The sequence below is a fragment of the Durio zibethinus genome, chromosome 25, assembly GCF_047325235.1.
Source record: "Durio zibethinus cultivar Kanyao isolate XHJ-2024 chromosome 25, ASM4732523v1, whole genome shotgun sequence".
NCBI classification, from domain to species: Eukaryota; Viridiplantae; Streptophyta; class Magnoliopsida; order Malvales; family Malvaceae; genus Durio; species Durio zibethinus.
In genome coordinates this window covers 7250510-7268707 of record NC_143186.1, presented here as the reverse complement: position 1 = coordinate 7268707, position 18198 = coordinate 7250510, and the positions used below count along the sequence as shown (strand labels likewise).

At 29.0% G+C, this 18198-nt stretch overlaps 1 protein-coding gene across 1 annotated transcript; it reads right to left on the bottom strand.

Annotated features, from left to right (window-relative positions):
* Window positions 1–16555: 16555 nt before the first annotated feature.
* Window positions 16556–17589, bottom strand: LOC111276379 (transcription factor MYB14-like). Its single transcript, XM_089754345.1, has 3 exons — window positions 17435–17589; window positions 17200–17323; window positions 16556–17126 (listed from the first exon to the last, which is right to left on the bottom strand). Exons 1-3 carry the CDS (start codon window positions 17568–17570, stop codon window positions 16667–16669), a joined length of 720 nt encoding a protein of 239 aa, XP_089610471.1. The 5' UTR covers window positions 17571–17589; the 3' UTR covers window positions 16556–16666.
* Window positions 17590–18198: the final 609 nt, after the last annotated feature.

The following is an 18198-nucleotide window of genomic DNA, read 5'->3' as shown; positions in this document are numbered from 1 at the left end:
TGTGAGTGAGGACCCTAATACTTATTTGTAGGATTTCTTGAAGATATGTGATACATTCAAACAAAATAGTGGCACTTAAAATGACATTAAACTTAGGTTATTTCTTTTTTCCCTTAAAGATAAAGCTAAGAGTTAAAGCTAAAAGTTGGTTAACCTCTATGCTAGCAAATTCCATTATTAACACTACCAGAAATTTTAATGTCACCGATGGAATTTTATCAATGGAATTATTTATTGGTAATTATTGACAAAATATCGATGGAGTATCGACGAATCATAAACATTAAATAATGCAATATTTATCGATGGAATATCGATAGATTTTATAGATGGAAAAAATTTTGTCAATATTCTGTAGGTATATATTTGATCAGGATTGAGAAACTTTAGCACGGGAATTATTGATGGAATAATTCAATGATAATTCATAGGTACACGTTTCAGCGATGGATTATCGAGGGATTAATCTGTCGATAAAAGATTTTGTAAAAAAATTTAAATTAAATTAAATTAAAATTTCTAATTATTTTTTATACCTTAAGTCACAGAAACCTTTTCCCTTCATCTCTCAATCAACCCTTTTTTGATTTTTGCCCTCTCCTCTCATTAACGAAGCTTGCTTGCCACATTTACCTTCCCCCCGACCAAATCGCAAAGAAACACTCGCTCACTTTTTACCTTCGTCCCTGTCGCTCACGATGTATCTCGGCCACCTTTTTCCTTACCATTCTCCATAATTCTCGCTTGTTCTTAGTTTGTCTTGGTTAGTCTTCATTTGCTAAATGCTATGCTAACTGTTCCAAAATTTGAAAAGGATATACTTTTTGTTTGTTCTCACCATCAAAATTATGAAGAACGGTGCAATTAAGACCATGGAAATCAAAATTGGATTGGTTGAAACTTTAATAGTAAGGATGGTCACATGTTGCTAAAAGTTGTTCCCAAGTTAATGAGGCATCCACCACCTCTTCTACTACCTAATACTACACCATTTATTGCCCCTCCACTTATGCACTCTTTGGACCCTATGAGATTTCCAGGTAAGCTATACTTTTGTTACTATTTTTTTTTTGGTTGAGGAAGAATGGTATTATGAGTTAGCCTCAATATCTTTATCTTTTTTCAAACTAGCATTTCTTGTTTATTTAGTCCTAGCCTCTCCAAAGTCATTTAAAGGCATCCCATTTGTTCTACAAATGCCCTTGATGTTTTTCCCTATTCCAGAGTCTCAAAATCATCAATTGCATACCGGGATTTATTATTTCAGGTAATGCTTTGTTTATGTTTTAACTTAGGTCAACTTAGTTTCTTTAATGGCCATATCTTGGTATTGTAGGTTATCTAAGAAGCTTGATAGGATAAAATAACCTCAAATAATATTCAAACCGAATATGTCAAGTAGCGAAAAATCAAATTATCTCTTTCTTGTGTGAATATAGCAAGAATCAAACAAATGAAACTAATAAAAAAAATCATCAAATCACAAGCACAAGGACACAAGAAATTTACATGGAAAACTTCCCCAAAATGAGGAGTAAAAACCATGGATGGTAATAAATAATCTTTACTATTAAAATAATAGGAATACAATGTTCTCTCTAGCTAAAACTAGAGCTATACAACCACAATATCTTAAGATTAAATAATCTTGGTAAAGAAACAATCTTGTAAAAGAAAATTGGCGAAGTTTTAACAAATTTAATGATTAACAAACACCCATAAAATCAATAGATAGAAAACTTGAAACCCGATCTCCATTATTCAGACTAAAGAATAATGAGTTATGAATACACTGATAAAATTTTAGCTCAATTGAACAGTGGATTAACCTTGATTAAACTACTTAATTGCAATTGCACAAAACCATTTTTTCTCCCTTTTTTCTCCACAAAATCAATAGATAGAAAACTTGAAACCCGATCTCCATCATTCAGACTAAAGAATAATGAGTTGTGAATACACTGATAAAATTTCAGCTCAATTGAACAGTGGATTAACCTTGATTAAACTATTTAACTGCAATTGCACAAAACCATTTTTTCTCTCTTTTTTCTCTATCGGTACTACACCACTTTTGTTTCTTTTTTCAGTCATATAAGGGTTTAAAACCCTATAAATAAGTATAAAAAATCTAAAAAGTCCTTGATGAATGGGCTTTGGTTTAGGCCACCTCCACATGAAAGAAACCAAGCCTAACAAAATCTCTTTTTTTTCCAACTATGTGGAGAGAATTGCCATTTTAGCTATCAAATGATAAACTTCAAGCTTCTCTTTTGGTAGTTTTACTTGCTCAAAAATATTATTTTCATGCAAAGACTTTATCTTATCCTGTATGGTATCTACCTACTTTTTCTTATATTCATCTTCCATGGCCTTTGTATAACATTTAAGGTTCTCCCTGATCAATTAGTAACACATACTCATCAACAGAATACCATGTGGAAGGTTGTCGATCTTTCGTAGACATTTTAAGTGGAACTTCTCATAAAACCTTTGGTAAAACCTCTGATACTGGTGATTGCTCGTGGTTATCATCACCTACCTCAACTTGTGTAGGATTGGTATCAACATCACTTATATTATATTAGTTATCTTGAACACCTTTAACCTCTGTAGGCATATATGTTAAAAGAGCTAGATCCAAGTTAGTCAAACCATCATTGTATCATGAAACTAATGTATCAGTCTTATAAATATCTTGTATGGTTTGGTCTTCAATAAAAACAACATCCTAGCTTATCACAAGTTTCTTTTATACTAAATTATAAAACTTGTAGCCAAACTCATCTTGGCCGTAGCCAAGGAACACACACTCTCGAATTTTGACATCAAGCTTGGATCATTCATCTTTATAAATATTCACAAAAGCCTTGTATCCAAAAGTGAGCAAATGAACATAAGACACATCCTTACCTGACCAAACTCTCTTTGGAACATCAAAATCTAGATGAACACATGGTGTGAGATTCAAAACATATACAATTGTACTGAAAGCTTCATCCTTAAAGGATTTTGATAACGGTGCTTATGAAAGCAAACATTTCACTTTTTTCATTAATGTCCTGTTTATCTTCTTAACCAACCTAATCAATGAAGGAGTTTTAGGAGGTGACTTTTGCTGTCTAATACCCTACTATCTACAATACTCATAAAACGGTCCAATGTACTCACCCTTATTATAAGTCCTTATGCATTTCAATTTCAACCATATTTGTCTTTCAACTAAAACATGAAGTTGTTTAAATGCATCTAACACTTGGTCTTTCGATTTTAAGGTATAAGCCCATATCTTCATTGAATGATCATCTATAAAAGTCACAAAATAGATGGAACCATCAAGTGCTTTTGTTCTCATAGGATCACAAATATTAAAATATACTAAATCAAGTATACTTTGCTTTTTTTATGGAGGGGATGTCTTGAATGCAACTCTAGTTTATTTTCCTACCAAGCAATAAGCACACTTCTTCAAGGATATATTATTCACTCCAGAAAAAAAGATTTTTCTTCACAAAAACCTTTAAACCCTTATCGTTCATGTGACTAAGTCATTTATGCCAAAGCTTAGTTGTATCATCATTATCTATTACATTGATAATGGAATCAAATACCTTAGCTTGCATCAAATACAATGAAGAGCGCTTCAAACCCTTAGCTACAAACTTAGAACCTTTAGTGAGCTTTCACTAACCATCATAAAAAATGTTGCAAAATCCTTCATCATCAAGCTTCCTTATAGAAATCAAATTCATGCTAATATTGAAAATATATTTAACATTTTTCAAAAGCAATGTAGTGCCATTATTGGTCTCTAAGAACACATTTCCCATACCAATGGCTTTAGTTGAGTCGTCATTACTCATTCTAACACCCCCAAAATCATTGAGTGTGTAAGATGTAAAGTAGTATTTCTAGGATGTAACATGAATTATGGCATCATATTAATCACCTAACTAGTCTCAAGGTATGTAATATTAACATTATCATCTTCATATAAAATAAAGAAGTCGTTTGTGACAATAGCAATTTTATCAGCATCATTACCATCACCATTCTTTTTTTCCTTATCTTTGTCACTATTGTTGTCTCTTTTCAACTTTCGACAATATTTTCTTATATGCTCCTTCAGGCCATAATAATGACACTCAATATTTGCAAATCTATAAGAATTACTCTTGCTTCTATCTTTATTCTTCAAACCTTTGCTTTTACTCTTTCTATTTTTTGTGACTAAGACCTCAAATTATGAAGAAAAATCATATAACTTTCTTCTCATCTCTTCATTTAAAACACCACTCTTAGCCAAATCCATTATGGTGACACCATTTGGGGTTAAGTTAGATAACGTTGTTCTAAACGTCTCTCACAAGTTCAACAATGTACCAAGAAGTTATAAGCCCTATATCTTATCTTCAAATTTGAGATTCATGCCAACCATGTGATTAATAATATCTTGATATACATTCAAGTGATCTATCATAGGAGTTTCATTTTGATAATTCAAACTCATCAAATACTGAAGTAAAAATAGTTTATTAGTCTCAATTTTTGAGCATATAACTCCTCAGGCTTACTCTAAAGAATGCGTGTATGTGTCTTTCCACTAACATAGTTCAAAACAATATCATCTATTCATTGTCTAATATAATCACATATTTGTCGATGAAAAAAATTTCATTCTACATCTATTTTGTTTTTAGGCTTTTCAGTGGCAAACACAGATAAATAATAATCCTTCATATTAATCAAGTCTTCCATTTTTCCTTTCCATACATAGTAATTTGAACCATTCAAATTAATCGTTCTACTTGTATTGGCTTCCTTTATTCAACACAAGGTATAAATCAAATAGCCTACACTCTGATACTACTTTAATGAGATAAAATAACCTCAAACAATATTCAAATCAAATATTTCACATAGTGAAAAATCAAATTATCCCTCTCTTGTGTGAATTTAGCATGAATCAAACAAATAGAGTTAAAAAATAAATCACAAAACCACAAGCACAAGGACATTAGCAATTTTCATAGAAAAACCTTCCTAAAATGAGGAGTAAAAACCACGAACAACAACACATAATCTCCACTATCAAAATAATGAGAATAAAAAGTTCTCTTTAGCTAAAACTAGACGTATACAACCACAATATCTCAAATTAAACAATCCTATAAGAGAAAATTGAAGAAATCTAAGCAAATTTAGATATTAACAAACACCTACTAAATCAGTAGGTAGAAAACTTGAAATTTGATCTTCACCGTTCAAATTGAAGAACAATGAGCCATGAACACAATATTAAAATTTCAGCTCAATCGGATAACAAATTAATTTCGATCAAACTATTTGATCGAAACTGCACAAAATCTCTTTTTTCTCCCTTTTTTCTCTATCACTGCCACACTACTCTTTTTTCTTTTTTTAGCCATATAAGAGTTTAAAATCTTATAACTAAGCATGAAAGGATTAAAAAATCCTTGATGAATAGGCTTTGGTTTAGACCACCTCCACATGGAGGAAACCAAGCCCAACAAAGCTAATTGCCTCTTTCTTTACTACAGTATTGAAAATCTAATCAAGGATACATACTTACAGCAGAACATGGATGACCGGGGCTAGGTTCCTATTAAATTAATAGTAGGCTTTAAAAAGGTGAGTTTTAAGAGATTTTGAAGCTGGTTTGATTTTTGTGATTGTGATAGTTCCTGTGCTTAGCGCTTTTCATGGTTGTGGATTGTGATTCTTTAGCTTCATCATAAGTTCATAACATCTAGGCCTACTGGACTCATCTGTTATTCCGTAATGGAAAGTCTATTTGATTATCAATATAAAAAAAAAACCTATTTTTATTGATTTTGAGAGAAGCAAAACAAATTAGTTTAGTAATAATGAAAATTACATATTGATTGCTATCTCAAATCTGTTAGCATAAGATTGTGAAAGAGGAGCTTTTCTAGAAAACAATGAGGGGGAAATGAAAGATATGAGAACAAAGTAAGGCCAGAAGCCTCATTTACTATAGCTCAGATGTGAAGGAATGAGATTTTACTTGTGGGTTTAATACCCCTTGAGATGATGATACTTCACCTATGCAATTTAAAATTTTGGAAAAACGGTGAGGTCAGAGATAGTGGTGTTGTCCTTGATCAGGTCTATTTTCTTCACTATTTATATTGACATGACAATTTGTTTTAAACAATAGAACTGGGGCACAACTGCCTAAGCTTGTCAAAGTGTCTAGCTTTAAAGATATTGCACTTGTTCTAAAGCTTGGATTTGATAAGTTTACTCAATGCAAGAAATCTGTGATGCAGTAATTTATGACCTCTTCTATTCTCATTTACTAATGTTTCAGCTTTCTTTCCTTTTGGAGGTGCTTCTTTTCAGCTGATATTTTTAGGCAATTAATTTTTAATGCAGTATTCAAAATTTGTGAAGCCTGTAGCTATTATCATTCCCCATGGGGGAGATAATCATTTAGTAATTGATCTGATTGTGCAACATATTAGAACAAAGCTTGGCCAACGTGATCTCTGTAAAATCTACCCAAACCTATATGTCATTCATTCAACTTTTCAAGTATAACATTTTTGTTTTCTTCAATTAACTAAGGGTATAATATTTTTCTTCATGTATTGAGCTCCAAATAGCTATTAAAAAGATATTATTATGCATTTCTTAAAAGAAAATTATTTTTCATTTATGCAGATACGAGGCATGCATACCCACATTAGCGAGTCCCAAACAACGAAACATGGCTTCGTTTTTATGCTGATCGGTTGATTCGTTTGGTTGGTATATTTTGATTTAGATGCAATTAGTTTGTCTTCTTGTTTTCTTCACATGTAATGAACAAAAAGTTCCCTTAAGTTTCTCACTCATTTAGGATCATCATTTCTAGGTTGTTGAACATGGTCTAGGACATCTGCCTTTTACAAAAAAGCAGGCGTGGATTTCTGTAAGAGGTATGCGGTGTTTCTGTAAGAGCTTGTTGTAAAGGTATCAAGATTGGCAAGATTCTTATTCACAGGGAAGGTAACAGTGGTCAGCAGGTTTGTAAACCCAACTACCTTCCACATATGAAAAATTGTGTTTGTTTGCCTACTTTCTCACTCTTTCATTCATGTTTCGATGATTGACTAGCTTATTTATGAAAAATTACTGCAAGACATCTTAGAAAACATGTGCTGCTACTGGATCCTATTCTAGGCACAGTTTCGTTTCTTTTCATGGTTGATAATCATCTTCTGCTATGCATACATGTTTTCAGGTTAACCATTTTACATAGCATTTCTTTCTTGAGTGTCATATGGCTCAAAATGCTTACCAATTTTGTGCTCGGTAGGAGTTGGTATTTATGCACTCCATGAAAAATCTATGAATCTTTCTTGTAGTCCCAAGTCACCCCACGAGTGCTAACCTAGAACAGAATCCCATTGGGGAACCATTAAGTCACATAGTCTAAGAAATGGTACTTATTTCATGCCTAGAAAAGCTTATTCATATACACATCAAGCAGGCACGTGCATGAAATTTTAAGCATAAATCTTATAATGAAATTTTGAGCATAAATCTTAGTCAAGGAAGCAATTGGAGCCAGAGGTCATGCTTTATAATGAAATTTCTCTGAAAAACCTGGTTGAGTTCTCAGTTTTCGAGACTGATATTGCATTTTGTTTCGTAGTTGTATTAATTGATTTTTTGGCTTTTACATTGATTAGAGAAACAATAAATACAGGAAAGTTATAACTTCATTTAAAAACGAATTCTTTCCCAATTTTCTTCAAAAATTAACTCTTGATCGGTGAAAATTATAGCAAGACCTGCAAAACTTTTATAGATTGTGAAGTGATTGCACCCTCCGAACAACAATTCGTTAATCAACTATTGGTGGCGACATTCATAGCTTTAAAACTTTAACTCTTTTTGTACTCTTTGATGTATTTTTTTGTATTTTCATTTAATTAAAATTTGTAAACAATTTTGTAAAATATTATTATTCTTCTATAAATGAAATGTATTGTTTTGTATTTTTTTATTTATGTAACTTTAAAAATAAATTTAATAAAAAATAGAAGAAAAAAAATATATAAACAAAATATAATTAAAAATAATTGAAAAATACTAATCTAGCCAATTAAGTACAAAATCTAAATTCAAGGCACTGAAAAAAGTTGCTACGAATCCGCCCTTCTCCTCATCTCGATAAATCCAGGATGTGAACGAAGCTCCAAACTAACCAGGGTCGTATCCGAATGAATAATCCAATGGCTCTACATCATCATTATCCTCAATGTAGTCATCAATCTTAGCCATCGCTCGAGGTGTATCTTGATAGTGCGCATCTTACTCCTCTTGGTAACTATTCTCGTCATATAACAGGGTAATAGGGATCGCCATCCCACCAATAATCCTCATAAACCGGATCCCGCAACAACCTATCCCGTCCAATACCATCAGGTAGAATATCACCACCATCAAAACCCGTATTTCACATTGACCGACATTGGAAAAGGAAGAATCCCCATAGGCGGCGTCGTGTCAACTTGCGTTCCACCACGTAGTCAAAGAATCACTTCAATTAGATCATGGAGTTGGACCAAAAAAGGATATAAATTCCATCTTTGTCTTGAGTTGGTTCCTTCCTTATTCATATTTGAGGAGAGAATTAGTGAACGAAGTTGAATTCTTTCTATAAGTGATTCTTCAAGTCGTGCCAGACCACTTCTTCCAATTAGTTTTCCTTTTCACTTTGCGGAAGCTTTGAGTCAGGTCCTTAGGTGCATCTCATCCAGAAAGGTCCTTGATTTAAGGTTTCTTTGTGGCATCGGCTTTCCTTTCTATAGGCAGAAAAATAACCTAACTGTCGAACCTTTTATCGTCTCGTTCAATAGGTCTGTATGTCTGAAAAGATGGCCCGGGCACAACTATTGGCACCTTACTCTCAGTTAGGGGTGTACGTTCACAACTTCTGAGTATCAACGATTCCTTATCCGCAAAAAGATTGTAAATGGTATGTCACAACTCAACAACCAGAACTGCCACTTAAGAGAAAACATTCCCCCCAGCATACGAAACAAAAGGAGATTCAATCGTGATTCTCCAGTGTTAAATGATAACCTTCTTCTCGAGTTTTCAATGCCCAACAAAACTCAACTTTGACATGGTTGAGAATCAAAGAAATGTGTTTCTAGTGTACAAGCGGAGATTTTTTCTTTCTCAAGAAGTCCCTTTGGAAAAAGTTGAAGATATATTGAGACATTGTCATTCTTCTGATAATGGAGGGCATTTTAGTAGACAAAGAACAGTTGCAGAAGTGCTTCAATCAAGTTTTTATTGGCCCACTCTCTTTAGGGAAGCACATTTGTTTGTTCAAAAATGTAATCGATGTCAGAGTGTGGGAAATCTATCTAAGAGAAACTAGATGCACTCAAACCCTAATCTTGAGGTTGAAATTTTTTATGTTTGGAGCTTAGATTTCATGGGTCCTTTTATTTCATCTTATGGTAACCATTACATTTTGATGGTGGTGGATTATTTTCCTAAATAGGTAGAAACGACACCATGAACTACTAATGATATGAGGGTGGTTCTTAATTTTTTGAGAAAGAACATATTTGCTGGATTTGGAACCCCTAAGATAATCATTAGTGATGAAGACTCACATTTTTATAATAAGATCTTTGATGCTTTGGTAGTTAAGGTTGAAGTCACTCATAAAGTTGCAATTGTCTATCTTCCACACTACTAAAAAATTTTTAAAGGTTAAAAAAAAAGTTAAAAGATTAAAATTTCTCAAAAATGCTGAAAAATTTAAAAAAAATTTTTAAATATTCTAAAATTTTTTTAAATTTTTAAAAAATTTTAAATTTCTAAAATATTAATTTTTTAAATTTATAAAAATTCAAAATATGAAATATTTTTATAAATTATAAAAATTATCATAATTTGAAAAATTAAAAATTCTAAAAATTTTCATAAAATAATAAAAAATTTTCAAAAAAATGAAAATTTAATAAAAATTAAGTTTTCTTAAAGTTTAAAAAATAAAAAAAGAAAAAACTAAAAATAAAAAAAATCTAAAATTTTTTAAAAAGGTAATTAATTTTTTCAAAATTTTTATAAAAATTTTTAGAATTTTTTATTTTTTTTGAAACAATTTTTGAATTTTTTATTTTAACTATTTAAGTTTTTATGAATTTGTTTTAATTTTAGGAAATTTTGATTTTTATTTTAATTGCCATTTTTGCTTTTTTGGATTTTTTTTTAAAATTTTGAGACTTTTTGAAATTTTTTTTTTTACATTTCCTTAATTCTTTTAGAATTTTTAAAAAAATTTTAGAATTTTTGAAAAAATTATAAAATTTTTTAGAATTCTTTAAAATTTTTTTACAATTTTTTTTTAATTTTTAAATTGTTTTGAATTTCTGAAAATTTTTAAAATTATTTTAAAATTTTTTAAAAAGTTTTAGAATATTTTAGAATTTTGAAAATTTTTTTTAGTTTTTATATTTTTTTTGAATTTTTTTATAATTTTTAGGATTTTTAAGATTTTTGTTTTGAATTTTTAAATTTTTTTTTTGAATTTTCTAAAAAGCTTTTAAAATTATTTTAGAATTATTAGAATTTTAAAAAAATTTAGAAATTTTAAAATTATTAAAAAGTTTTATAATTTTTTACAATTTTTTATTTTTAAAAATATTTTTGGAAATTGTAGTATTTTTATTTGAATTTTTTTTTTAATATTGATGTGGTGCTGAATGGATTTTTTTTTTATTTATGTCAATATCTTATTAGATGTTTGTATTATGTAAGTAAAGTCAACTAATGGCGTTAGTCTGATGTATCAACGTGATAGCAGATTGAAAGTTCATGTATCAATGTGATAGTTATAATTCTTTAGATACCAATACGACAGAAATATAAAGTTTAAGTACTAAATATGTATTTCAACCAATCTAACATTGAATCCTACTGATATTAAAACAGAACAATCCTCTTCAAATTCATAACTCCATCCAAATTAGAACTATGTGCATATAAATGAACACATGAACAGTCAGATGAAAAAAAAAAAAAAGAAGCACAGAAATACTCGAACAAAAAGGGAAAATTTATGGGCATTGAGTCATTCGAGCATGCTGTTTTTAGGGGTCTTCTTGTAGGGGTCTTGGGATTTAGGAAAAGAATTAGAGGGGGACGAAAACAAAAAAAGGCAGACAAGTAAAGCGTTTAACAAAAAACAAAAGTTTGGCTTTGGAATTTCGGTTGGGTGATCTGTTTAGTATTTATCAGGAAGTTTCAAAATTTTGAGCCATTAATAATAATATTTAAGAATGAATGAAAATTTGACTAATGGTGGAGTTTTAAGAAAACTACAAGTATGAAATTTTTTCTTTGAAATTTTTTGGTGAGAGATTTTTTTTTTTTTTTTAAGTTGATCAAGGTGTTGGAAGATTTAGAAATTGGGCTCAATAAAAGTATTTTTATTTATTTTTAATTTGAGATAAAAATTAAAATTGGAACAATGTATTAAATTTTGTATTTGATTATTATATTTAATTATTATGAATTTGATTATATATATTATCATATATTTACATGTATCTTTTTTTTATAAAATATTTAATAAATCTAATAACAGAGTCTCTTTAAGAAAATAGGTGTATTACTTAAATACTCTTAAAGTGAAGAATATTTTTAAGAGGTCAACCAAAGTGTTGAATAAAACTTAAAAATATTTCTAATAGTTAAATATTAAAATGAAAAAAATAATAAATAATAAGAATAAGATATGATCATATTATTTAAGGCAAGAAATATAGTTTAAGATTAATTGGTACTAATTTATGGGTATTACGAGATGCTATAATTTTCTCTATATAACTGAACTCTTGATTTTAATTCTATTTAGAATAGCATAATTTGTTCATTTTAGAGACCCTTAATTAAGTTTAAGATAACTTTAAAATGGATAAATTCATTTAATAATTAATCACATTTAAATAAAAAAGATTTATAATGATTTCATATGTTATATTTAATCGATTAATTCTCGAACTTATACATTATGACACTTATTATAATTAAAATATGTTTGGAGTGTTGGGATTAGTTTGATGAAATAAAGCCTGTTTATTTCTCTTGAAAAATAGTTGTTGAGGGCTACCATGGGCTAAATGATTTATCTTATCCCTTTTTAATAAAGGATGATCCCTTCATGCTGGGCAACATTTGAGAATGTTTTAGTCTTTTTGCACTCTTCTTATTAAATTAACCATATCTTAAGTTATATAACTCAAATCATAATTCGTTTGAAAATTTAAAAAATAGACTTGATGATCTTTCCATCAATACAAAATTAAATATTTGAATTAACTGTATAAAAATTATAATAAGCTTTCAAAACTACTCTTTGTGTAGTTTTTAGACATTTTACATAGTTTTTAGTAAAAGTGAAATATCTTTATTTAAAAAATTCGAAATTAAATTTTGTTTGATCTATTAAAAAGTAAACTCTGAGGGGTTTCCAACTCTATATAATTTGAGTATTAAACTTTATAAATCTGTACAAAAAATAAATTAAAATCAATGTTGCAAAAATCTTTTTCTTGCAAAACAAATTTCTTTAGTTAATTAATTTCTCAAAACCAATATTATCAAAATTATATAGAATTCAAGATAAATAAATTCATTTTAAAAATGACAATTAAACTTTTATTTAAGCTCAAATAAGTAATTTGTAAAGAGCATGTTTTTGTATATTTTTGGTTGAGAAATACAAAAACATCTAAAACAAATTTAAGTTGTAAAAACACTTAGCTAGTGTTTGGTATGTGGTGATTACTTCAAAAATCATGGTGATCTATATATGATGATTAGATCACTAACATTGTGTTTGGCAAGCACTTGATAATCTTACATGACAGTGATTTTGGATCATCGAGAGTGATCAAATCACTGCGTTGAAAGATAATTTAATTCTCATACAAAAAGATGAGAAATTTTTATCACTAAAAAGAAATTATATGTAAAATTAATAATAGTTAATTTTACCCATTTAATATATGAATTAAAAATTTACTGTATTTTAAAATTGTAATTATTTTATATTATAAATTTTTATATTTTTTAAACTAATATTCATTGTAACAAGTTCAAAATAATTTATGTATTTTTTATTTTTAAGATTTTATAAATAATATAATTTTTTGTTTTTCTTTTATTATGAATTTAGTAAATTGGTTTTATTTTTTAATTCAAATCTTTCTTACATAATTTATATTAAAAAAATCAATTTACCTATTAACAAATATATTTATTAATTTAATTATATTTTATTATAAAATAAATAAATATCATTAATATTTTACAAATTATTATTTTTAAACAACTTTAAAATTATTAATTTATTTAATGATTATAATATGCGTGATTATTTTCATTCTTTTAAATAAAACAATATTTAATTTTTAGTAATACCACACATGGTGATATTTAATTCCTTCAAATTAATCATTGTTATCAAACAATGTGATTTTAAATCAAGAGTGTTAAAATCACTTTAGTAATAAGATCATCTTGATAATTACATTACTACTATAATTTTACAAAAGATATCAAACACTACATTAAAATTTTAGTCATTTCAAAACCATTATCAATTTATGGGTAACATTTTGTTTTGCCATGAATTTTTTTTTTTTTTTTTGTGTTTTTGTGCTGTTCAATCAATGTTGCTTGTCTTTTGATCATATGTATTGCTTATGATTCTTGTTTTTGCATCCTGTGATTATTATGTCTGGATCCTTCTGTTGCTGATTGAATTGCTAGTGGTTAAATTTGGATTTTTCATTGAATGGAAGCAGATCCGATCCTGATTCTACTTCTTTTTTTGTTTCCTTTGATTCCAAGCTACTCCAAAACAGGTTTGACTCATTATTTCCTTGATGCCCAAGCTGGTCTCCTTATTGGACCTAAAATCTATTAAAAATACAAGTTGACAAATTCAAAGGTCCAAATATAAATCAAAGGTTCACTTAACAATTTTTGAGACCCGAAAATAATTTAAAAGGCCCAAAATAAATATCAAGGCTTAAACAAAAGAATTTAAAGGTTCAAAGGTCCAAAAACAAATTAGGAATTCAATCGGTGAATTTCAAATTGAATTTAATCATTTCAAAAGCCAAATTTAGATTAAATTCGAATTAACACAAATTCGAGACCAGGCAAAATAATTTGATAGATAATTAAGTTCGTTTAAATTGAAATCATCTGGAAAATCCGTTTGAAATATCGAGACAAAATAGAATGTTTACAAATGGACTAATGTCCTTCTATTTTTACTTTAAATCTTGTCAAGATTAAACTTTTTAGAGGTTCAAGCCTTTTAAGCTTATTAGTTTCTAAATTTTAGTTAGAGTTCAAAATTTTGTAGGGCCTAGACTTTTAATTTAACCATCTTGTTAATTCAAAAAAATTTAAAACATCAAGCCTAGCACTTAATTATTAAATTCAATTAATATATAATATTTGATATATAAGATTATGATAAGATAAAATGAAATTATAAATATAATGTGATCTTATTATGTATTTGATGTATGTAAGAATATTAAGATAGGATAATTTTATTTATTGATTAAAATGATTCTTTCTGAAACCTTATAAAATTTAAATTATTAAAGTAATTTTTAAGAGTATAATAGAATATACAAGTCCAATCACACTGTTAAAAATAATCCTTTCTATTTTGATAGGATTGAATCATCTTATATCAAGAAGATAATTAATTAATACTCCTTATAGTTTTATCTTTTTTTTTTTTTTATATAAACCAAATATAGTATAAGATAATTATTATCCTATACTATCTATTGTTTTGTATACCAAATATAGCCATAGTGTTTTAGATATGATAGCGGATATAACCCACATAATAAGAAAAAAAAATTCTTAGTTTCAAACATATCTTGATTGAATCACAACAACCCTACTTGGCTTAACTAGACATATTTTCTATTAAATTTGTTCATGACTACTATAAAACCTTTTTTATTGAGATATTAGACCTATAAAGTTTTTTTTTTTTTTTTTTTCGTGATACTCAATCTATAAAAGAAACATTTCAAGATTGAAATACTTAACCTATTCTAATGCTCTCTATATAACTTTGGCTAACCCAACTTTTGGGAATTAAATTTACACAAAAGCCAAATTTTAGGACCTCATCTTTCATTTGCACCAATTAAAAATCTAAAGTTTCAATATTTTTCAAATTCAAGATTTAGCATTTTATTTTAATAATTTTTAGAAGTTCTATATTGTTTTACTAGGTACATTTTTGTTTGATCACAAAGTCTCATTATTTTGGGTTCATTATTTTTATTTGTAGATTTTTCTTTTCTTTTCCCAACTTTTCATGTTGTCCCTTGCATCCAGCTTTGCCATATTTTTATTATATTTATATGTAATATTAAAATATGCATTCAATGCTGATATTCTCCCCTTACATGACCGAACGATTGATTCGAAAATCGAAATCTCCATCGGTTCAACCTCTGATCTGATTTAAAAAAATTAGTAGTTTCAAGTACCATTTATTCCATGTGGAACTATAGGATGCAAAAATAACTTTCTTAAAGTTGGACTACTAGTCTAAATCTAAAGGTCCACCTGATATTTGGGAAGGTTTTAACAAAAATACTAAGTCCAGATAATCTATTTCTGTAGCCAAGCATGGTCGCGTGATTCAACTAGATTTTTCAATTTGATTTAAACGGAGATTCAACGTTCAAATGACAAATTGCAAGAGGGAAAAATGATACCTCAATTGTTTCATGTATGCCCAGCCGTTGGGAGCGCCATTGATGCCGTCTACGGTCGGGAGTTTAGATGCTTTTGGATGTGTTGGTTTGTGAGTGCAAAGGCGTGTACTTTGATTGCCAGGGCTATAATGTAAGTAAAAAAAAAGTTTTCTGTATTAAGTAATTTTTAAGAGATTTAGTTTGGAAATATCTGTATAATTAATATAATAGTTGTAATGAGCAAAATTGTGGCTGCAAATAGAATTTCTCTGCTAATTATAATCCAAAAACCTACTGGAAAATAGAAAATTACAAATAAACGTAATGAACCAAAATAATGAGATTTTGCTATCAAATAAAATCTATTTATAAAAGGAAATAGAACTTTTAAAACTTATCAAAATAAAATTTAAAATTTAAAATTGGAAGAATATTAAAACTTTAAGTCTTAATCAAAACAAGTGAAAGATGAAATCCTAAAATTTACGGTTTTGTAAAAATTGGAGCCAAAAGTTGGTTTTAGCCTCAATAGTTATTCTAAATTGTAAGTCTCAACTTATAAATCTAATTTTTTGCTTGAGATATTTGATCTATAGAACCGAACAAGACTAGCTACTTGTAAACACATAGAAACAACAAGAATTTATTGTCAATATGATAAATTTAAACATTTTAACAATCTCTATTCTCTATGTTTCGTAATTGCACACCATTATCTCTTTAAGCCTCCATATATCTATTACTTACTGACGTGGAATTTCTCATTTGTAGAGAAATACATTACTGACACTGCTCGAAAACCTGAAACACAAAAACGATCGAAAGGATCATTGTACGAATTAGCCATCTCTGTTTATGCACTAAATAAAGGGACTATCCCAGAAATCATCGACAGGATCATAGTTTGAATTACGTTCATAAATGGGTTCATAGAGCCACAGATGAGAATTTGGTGACAGAGCTGGACGATGCTGGTTGTCCGAAAAACTCTGTATTTCCCAATACTTTTCAGATGAAACAAAATTATCCTCCATGGTGCGAGTGTTACCCACCTGGGCAGCATGATTCGGGCCTGATGGATAAAAAGTGCAAGTGGCTGGTTCTGGGAAGTCCTTCAATTTAGGAATTGGTGAGTCCAACAAAGTATCGAAGAATAAGGAATCAGCATCAGATTTGATACCAGAATTGATTTCCGTAGCTGGTGTAGTTGCTGATGCTGAATTGTTCTCCACTACTACTCTTTTCTTCAAGCGAGTGCTCCAGTTGTTTTTTATATCATTGTCAGTTCTTTGAGGAAGCATTGCTGCAATTGCTGACCATCTGAAAATTAATCAAAATTTGAGAAAATCAGAAACTATGATCTAGTTTTTTGTAAATATGGCTGTGTTTTTACCGATTTCCTAGCAACTTTTGCAGCTGGACTATAGTTTCGTCTTCCTCCATGGTGAAGTTTCCACGCTTTGGCCTCAAGTAATTCATCCAACGAAGTCTGCAACTCTTCCCTGATCTCGCCAAGCCTAGAAATCAAAATGAACTGTATCTAAATACTCTTAATCACAAAAAAAAGGAAAAATCCTGATGAAATTTAAGTTTTATATTAAATTGGTAGCTTGTTCTTGTTATCATACCGGCGTATTTGGGCATTTCATTCCAATTCCAAATGCCATATTTCTTTATATAAGCAATCAGCTTCTGATCTTCGTCAGGGCTCCATGTCCCTTTCTTTAGAAAACAGGTTCTATTCCAGGATGGTTGCCTCACCATATTGAGATCCTACACAATTGGTAAAACAACACAACACAATCCTGCTATGCAAATTCGAACATGAATCTCTCGATTCTTTAAATCGTCAATTTACGAAACTTCTAATCATCTATGGAACTTTTCAAAGACGCCAATGTTTACGTGGAAAAAAAAAAAACTCAATGAGTGTTTTTTTAATTCCATTGGATTGGTAAGTTAGAAACTGTTATTTGAAAAAAAAAAAAAAAAAAGGATAAGAGAACACAAGAAAACAAAACAACTAGTCAAGTATCTTTACGTTGCATATCTGATTGTATATTTCAAAAGAAAAACAATGATTTTTTAATTAAAAATGTGAATATAGTCAGTGTATCGTCTAAAACGGAGGGCTAGCATTACTCAAATGTTTAATTTATTCATTTTAGTCAGCGGCAGTATAAGTTTAAGGATGACATGGTCCAAGTTTAAGGATGATTTGTATTTTCTTAACTACCTTGGAAATCAAACGAATCTTCTATTTTGTGTCGTCTTTAGTAACAGGATATGTACTTAATGCATGATGAGGTATTTATTTTTTAAAATTAATTTTTTATATATTATTATATAATTTATTGACAATGTATAACATTTACACATTAACAATATTTCA

Bases quoted from the DNA above. Each gene is read 5' to 3' on its own strand.
- LOC111276379 (XM_089754345.1), bottom strand. From the start codon at position 17,570: ATGGTGAGGCAACCATCCTGGAATAGAACCTGTTTTCTAAAGAAAGGG. The intron at 17,324-17,434 runs GTATGATAACAA...TTTGATTTCTAG, and splicing joins TGAAATGCCCAAATACGCCG to GCTTGGCGAGATCAGGGAAG. The intron at 17,127-17,199 runs GTAAAAACACAG...ATTAATTTTCAG, and splicing joins CAAAAGTTGCTAGGAAATCG to ATGGTCAGCAATTGCAGCAA.